This window comes from Micromesistius poutassou (genome assembly GCF_964030765.1).
Source record: "Micromesistius poutassou genome assembly, chromosome: 5".
Lineage (NCBI taxonomy): Eukaryota > Metazoa > Chordata > Actinopteri > Gadiformes > Gadidae > Micromesistius > Micromesistius poutassou.
Window position 1 is genome coordinate 3,136,809 of NC_140275.1, and position 7,500 is coordinate 3,144,308.

Below are 7,500 nucleotides of genomic sequence, written 5' to 3' on the forward strand. Positions count from 1 at the left end.
GAAGGGCTTTCATTGGGCCTTCAGCATGGAGAGAACGGCAGCAATGGCCGCTGATCTCATCTGATCTCTCCTGATCTCATCTGATCTCAGGCGGCTGTGGGCATGCTAAGCTTTCTTGACATTGCATTTGCACAATTTAAGATACTGTGAAGTACTGGCACTGGGGAACATTATAATTTATACAGTTTGTCCTGTTTGTCCTTACTTCAGCATTTACTTTAGCATCTATTTTTGTTTTCCTTAGCACTACTTTTTATTGTCTTGTATTATATCCGGTGTCTTCCACTGGTGCTTTAACAAAGGAATTTCCCCTCTGGGGGATTAATAATGTTTTTATCTATCTATCTATCTATCTATCTATCTATCTATCTATCTAACAGTCTGACTATTGGCTCTGTACTGAACCCTTTATTCAGATGGTAGATATGCCAAGCCTCTCCCTCTATCGCCATGCAAATAACCAACCCTGCCACATGGGTAGAGACCTTACTGTGAATCCTTCTGTTGGGGTCTCTGTTCCTGTTTATCTGTGAGACACTCAGCACTCTGTGTTAATAGACTCTCGCTCGCGCAGCAAATCCTTCTTCCTCTGAGGTAGCAATGCTGCCATTTTGACAAATATCCTCACAGCTTCTAATCACAATTACAAACACAGTTTCCTGATTAACAACCACATGAAAATGTCTGCAATTAATAAAAGATTACCTATGGATTAAAGTGTCCCATCCCGTGATTCCCGACGCAATGGTAATTCAAACCAATCAGGGCACCTGGTGGTGGGGGGGGGGGGGGGGGAGCAATTAGCCCCTCCCCCTCTCGGAGGCACTGATTATTTAATTCAGCCTGGCACGCAATTAAGACTGAGAGATTGATGACACACCAACAAAGGGAACTTTGTTAGAGTTCAGCAAGTTGGTCATTTGTACTTCTGCTTCAACGTGATCTGACAGTGTAAGAATGTGAGGGCTTGAGAAGGAACCAGGAGCAGACCTTGAGAATGAACCAGTGGGAGACCTTGAGAAGGAACCAGGTGGACCCTCCTTCCAGGGGGGCTGAGGTGGGCCGTAGCCCCCCAGGGACGGACACGATGTGGTAGAAACATCCATCAAATGGTCAGAAACTAAGGAAACCAAAGGTGATGTCAAATGAGGACGTCTGACACAGTGATGAGAACACGCCGGATTCCAGTAAGTCAGAACACAAACAGGTTTCATTTCTCACTCTTTTCTCAATTCTTCTGCTGACAGAACCGGAGAAATCACGAATCTCTGAGCATCCGGTGCGGCGGTCCCACCCCAGCACCCAGGGGGGCGCCCACTGCGAAATGGATCTCATTGCTACCGAGACCATGGCTTATTTAATCAATGGTACATATAGACTCCACACACACACACACACACACACGCACAGGCACACGCACACACACAGGCGGACAAGGACCTCTGTTAGGCTGCAGGTTCATTTCCATTACGGTCGACTCCTCCAATGAAAGGCCCTCGAGTAGTGAAGGCGTAGCAGGGGACACCGCAGGTGTGGCTTTGTGAAAGCCCTCCAGAGAACGCAGAGAAATAACCTCATTTAAATGCAAGGTCAACTGCATTGACAAAGTGCTGCGAAGGCTCCTGTTGAGTCTGGAGTCGCCTCATCAACACCAGGGGCAGGGAGGGACTACGGCGGCTGGGAGGGGGCGGGACCTTCAGAGAGGGGGCGGGACCTCTGAGCAGCTCACCAAGTAGTGAATCCGATTCCGCTACGTGCTACAGATATCGGTTTGTCATTTGTCATTTGTCAATTCATCCCCAAAAAAATTGATTCCTCCTCCTTCTTGTTGTTCTTCTTCTTCACGTCTTCTTCCGGCTCCGGGTTCGGCAAACGGACTCACCTGAGGTAAGAGATCGGGAATTGTGTTTCGCTAGGAACCAGAGCTGACCGGATAAATCTGATATTACTGAACTATGTGACTAGTCCGGATAAATCTGATATTACTGAACTATGTGACTAGTCCGGATAAATCTGATATTACTGGACTATATGACTATATGTCATAAATATTAGGCCTGTTAAGCCCTTTGAGACTCGAGATGGTGATTAAGAGTTATACAAATGAAATATGATTTCATTTAATATTACTCCACCCTCCCCTCAGGTCCATCCCAGCAGCAGCAGAAATACATCAACGTTTTTCCCGACTTGGAAGCTCGAAACGCACGTAGGTCGGAGATGACATGTTCCCCATTCCGACTTCCCACCGCCGACCGTTCATGAACGCAGAACAACGCCGTGTTCATGAAGTTCTGTGTCTGAGTAGTAAAGGAGCTGGTCTCGTGGTGGTATCGGATCGGCACAACTCCACAGAACAGAAACGCGCAAGCTTCGGTTTCAGTAGACAAATTCTGTTTTATTGACAAGACCAGCAGTGTAGACACAAGGCATGAGGGCTGCTCAGCACATGAAACCCACCGCATAAAGCACGCCTGAACCTTACTTCAGATGGACTTAATGCACGTGGACCAAAGGAAAAGTCATTAAAAATATACAATGGACTGAGAACCCCTTAGAAATAACCCATCACAACTGTACAGCGGTTTGTTAATAAGTCGTCATACATTACAAAACATGCATTCCTGTCTTTACTCCACAGCTGTCAATCTTACAATATTAACCCATTGCACAAATAAAAAAAATAAAAACATACATACTAAATCAGTCACAGATGCAGCACGCAAGATGTTTGGGCCTTCCTACTGGTCAGACTAGAGACCCTTATCACAAGCTTATTTATTTAAATAGTGTCGTGGGGCGGGGGGGGGGGGGGGCCGTGGGGAACAGCCTGAGGTAAGCAGCAGCACATAGAGCGCTGGGCTTGGTTTAAACACCACCTAAAACACGGAAATCATGAGAGAAAAGCGTCTAAAAGGTTGTATCGGTTTCTCTTCTTCATAGTACGAAATGACATCGTTTCACCAGTTCCTAGTACGTAAAATATTACATAAAAAATAAAGTTGATAAAAAGGTGAAATGTTGACTTAAACTTCATAATACCATTAAAAAATGCACACAACATTTACTGTAAAAAACAAACAGTTGACACCTGAAATATGTATAGAATAACTCAACAGGAATGTCTCAATGTATTCATGGTTGTTTTTTCGGAAAAAAGTAAAATACCGATCGCTGAAAGAGAAACCAGATGTTTAAATAAAGTAAAAAACAGCGAGGTCAGCACCACGACAGATTAGTATTGATTGTTCCGGTGAGCTCTGAGCCAGCTCACTCAACCCTTTGAGATGGAAAAACACCCAATCTTCTTTATCTGAAGGACTTGGAAGTACATTTTACAAGTACTTGAGTTGCTAAATTGCGTTGGTTTAAAAAACAAAAAACAAAGCTCCAGTGATAATACGTAAGATAAGAGCTTAAGTCCTCGCAGTAACTGAACTGCTTTTAAACGGTTCTCTGGAGTGGAACATTCCAGAAGAAAACATTCAAATGTAAATTTAAAGCCCTGGTTACAGTAGTGCACCATGCGCGTCCTGTAATCCCCTGGTCTGCCACTAGTTGGCGGTACTTCGTCAAACCCTACTGATACAACCCATATCGCCGAATATTCTTTTAATTTTCAACCGTCGACAAACTTGAGTCAATAAATTATTTGGGTTTCAAAAACCTAACCGCTGCTTTTGACTTTCACATTTTGCCGTAAAGCAACTGAATTAACCGAAAAAAGTGCTAAGTCACGTCAAATTCATTCCGAGCAACCGAAACCCTCCCGATCCTTTGATAGACAGCTTCATCTTTTAAAGTAGTGCAACAAGACTTCCGACAAGACAAATCCAACGACTGTACAACAACCAAACCAAAAATCAACAAACCGATCCAACGGAAAAACAAAACCAAAACCAAACCTCGAAACGAAACCCAAAGCGCCACGAGGAACCGTGGAGACGTGGCGACGGCCGAAGGCCCCCCCCCCCCCCCGCGTCTCAGTGTTCCCTCTTGATCTTGCGGCCGGCGTCCACCTCGTCCAGCCCCGTGGCCGACAGCGACTCCTGCAGCTCGCGGAGCTGCGAGTGGGTGCGCGGGGGCTGCTTCTTCAGCTTCTGCAGGTGGAGGTCGATGGGGTCCAGCTCGGGCTCGCTGGCCGGGACAGGCAGGTAGCCCCCGTCCCGGGGCAGACACATGCACCAGCCGGCGCCCGCCAGGTCCAGCTCGCTGTACTGGAACGACTTCTTCAGCAGCCGGAAGTCCACCATGTCGCTGGACTCGCTCATGTCCACCAGAAGGTTCCAGAAGGCACAGCTCAGCATGATGCCCAGAAGCTGGGGAGAGACAGAGAGGAGAGGAGCATGTACAGGAGAGTGTGTGTGTGATTATGTGTGTATGTTTGCATGTGTGTGTGAAGGTTTGTGTATCTATACATGCGTGTGTGTGTTTGTACATTTGTGTGTTTGTACATTGAGTGCACATGTGTGTGTGTGTGTGTGTGTGTGTGTATGTGTGCATAGGGGAAGACTTTGCAGTTCTACAGCATCTCTGCAGAGGTAATTATGGTGTTGATGTTCTAGGGAAGATAGATGGTCAGATCAGGGCAAACATCTCCAGATAATGTGAGCCATCAGGAAGAGCTTGTTCATCCAGAGCTCAGTGGAGCAGAGAGAGAATTCATTTACAGAACAGCACTCTGCTGCCACAGCGGCCCTCTGTCACTCCTTCACTCTGTCACTCCTTCACTCTGTCACTCTGTCACTCCTTCACTCCGTCACTCCTTCACTCCGTCACTCCTTCACTCCGTCACTCCTTCCTTCAGGAGCCAGTGTGGCGGCTCATTAGGGTACGGAACGATTACAGGGATTCGATTTTTAAGTGATTGACACATATCACTTCAAACTGACATTAGGTTCTGTTAACATCACTTCAAACTGACATTAGGTTTGGTTAATATCACTTCAAACTGACATTAGGTTAACATCACTTCAAACTGACATTAGGTTCTGTTAACATCACTTCAAACTGACATTAGGTTAACATCACTTCAAACTGACATTAGGTTCTGTTAACATCACTTCAAACTGATATTAGGTTTGGTTAATATCACTTCAAACTGACATTAGGTTTTGTTAACTGATGTCATTGTTGATAAAATGGCGGACCTGCCCTCATTACTTTTGTCTTAAGAGCATATCGGGAAGCACATCAATAATATTGGATCATTTGCCAGACAACAAAGCAGAAGGCTTCCAGTTATTTCTACCATACTGTATATTATTATACTGATGAACTGGAAGATAGGATATTGCTTTGAAGAGGCAATCAAAATGCAAATACGCCTCATAGAAATTCAACGGAATCTGAGAGTTCAACAGGTTTAAATATCATGGGGCATTCCAGGCTTTCTTTTTAATAACACACCTGATCAAAGAGGTTCAACACCTTATCCAGTCCAGTGAACGGAGACATTCTGTCTGCCAACCAGTTTGACCAGCCAGCTAAGGCCAGCCTCATCCTGAATTAACCAGTTTGAGCCAGTTATGACCAGCCCCATCCTTAATGAACTAGCTTGAGCCAGTTAAGACTAAGAGTGAGACTGAGCAGTGAGAGAGTGAGACTGCATAGTGAGAGAGTGAGACTAGGTAGTGAAAGAGTGAGACTGAGTCGTGAGAGAGTGAGCGGTACCTGGGGCTGAGTATGGAGAGAGTGAGTAGTGAGAGAGTGAGAGAGTGCCTGTTACCTGGGGCTGAGTAGTGAGAGAGTGAGAGAGTGCCTGTTACCTGGGGCTGAGTAGTGAGAGAGTGAGAGAGTGACTGTTACCTGGGGCTGGGTAGTGAGAGAGTGAGAGAGTGCCTGTTACCTGGGGCTGAGTAGTGAGAGAGTGACTGTTACCTGGGGCTGGGTAGTGAGAGAGTGACTGTTACCTGGGGCTGGGTAGTGAGAGAGTGACTGTTACCTGGGGCTGGGTAGTGAGAGAGTGAGAGAGTGCCTGTTACCTGGGGCTGGGTAGTGAGAGAGTGAGAGAGTGACTGTTACCTGGGGCTGGGTAGTGAGAGAGTGAGAGAGTGACTGTTACCTGGGGCAGGCCGATGGCGCAGCACAGCGCCACCGTCATCCCGATGTTGTCGCTCATCCAGAGGTTGACGGCGTGGATACAGCCGCGCACGTGGATCAGCTCGTGCAACGCCTCACGCTGGAACACACACACACACACACACACACACACACACACACACACACACACACACACACTTCTTAGAAGAACCCAGTGAAACGAAAAAGCCTGATCCATACAAAGCAATCTCCAAACTACCACGGTTTCTTGTGTGAGGCGAGGTCTGTGACCCCCATCAGAGAGAGAAGGTTCTGGGTTTGATCCCGGCACCTTTCCCCCTGTCTGATGAGGGTCAGGGACAGACGAGCGAGGTTTCAAGGAGACAGCTGCTGCTTCAGATGAAGTGTATCTCAGGCTGTGTCCACACTATGCCAGCTCCCTGCTAAAACTCTTCTCCTCTGTTTTCTTCCGTCCACTGAGTGTTCTCCTCACCATAACCAGAGCCAGACAGCAGAAGCTTGTATGTGTTCTCCTGACCATAACCAGAGCCAACCAGCAGAGCTCCTCATGTGGATGGAGGCATGTGTACACTGGGACCTTGTGGGACATGTGGACGTGCAAAGCTCACAGTTCAGTAAAAGGTGAAGGATAGTTGGGACATGAGCTAGACATCGTCTGCTGGCTGGAGAGGACTGGGCACGCAACTGACCAAGGACAAGGCTTCGTCGAAGCTGAAAGGGGCCTAGGTCAGCATCTTCTGAACCACTAAGATATCAACAGGGAATACGATAAACTGAGGAGAGAAGACAGAAGAGTAGAGGGAGACTTTGTGCTGCAATAACTTCAGAAGCAGGCTCCTAATTTTGTTACGTGGTTCTAAATGACTGAAGAACCTTTGCAATCATTTAAGAGGGATTAGAATGGCTTTGTGGTCGATGTTGAGAGCAAAACAGCCCGTATTCCCACATCTAATCTAGAGGACAAGTTGGGGATGATATATATGTTTAGGCTCAGAGTCATTGTGAACAGAGCTGTGGTATTCATGGTCAAGTCCCTGTAGATATGAACTGTTTATGCACAGAGGTCCCACATAATCCTCTAATGTTACATTAATGAATGTAACATTAGAGTTTCAGAGTTAAAGCTCACCTGTTGATTAAGGGTCTTGTAGCCACAGAACGTGTTGACCACTTCTCCAACCTGCACCGAAGAGAGTTCAACAACATTTAAACTCATTCATGCACACACACACACACACACACACACACACACACACACACACACACACACACACACACACACACACACACACACACACACACACACACACACACACACACACACACACACACACACACACACACAGTTTCCTCTGGGAACAGACCCACTGATCTCTGGTCTGCAGAGCGTGAACTTGCCTGCCAGTAGTGAAGAGATCTATCTAGCCATCTTTATAA

At 46.6% G+C, this 7,500-nt stretch overlaps 1 protein-coding gene across 1 annotated transcript in view; it reads right to left on the bottom strand.

Moving 5' to 3' along the window:
- Positions 1 to 2,389: 2,389 nt before the first annotated feature.
- The window catches only part of LOC311342887 (tetraspanin-15), an 11,366-nt gene continuing 6,255 nt past the window's right edge, over positions 2,390 to 7,500 (bottom strand). The window contains exons 6-8 of the mRNA XM_084467732.1: positions 7,193 to 7,243; positions 6,065 to 6,181; positions 2,390 to 4,319 (exon numbers count right to left, since the gene is read on the bottom strand). Of these exons, the coding sequence (XP_084323858.1) occupies positions 3,984 to 4,319; positions 6,065 to 6,181; positions 7,193 to 7,243 (504 nt within the window). The 3' untranslated portion in view covers positions 2,390 to 3,983. The remainder of the gene's footprint in view (positions 4,320 to 6,064; positions 6,182 to 7,192; positions 7,244 to 7,500) is intronic.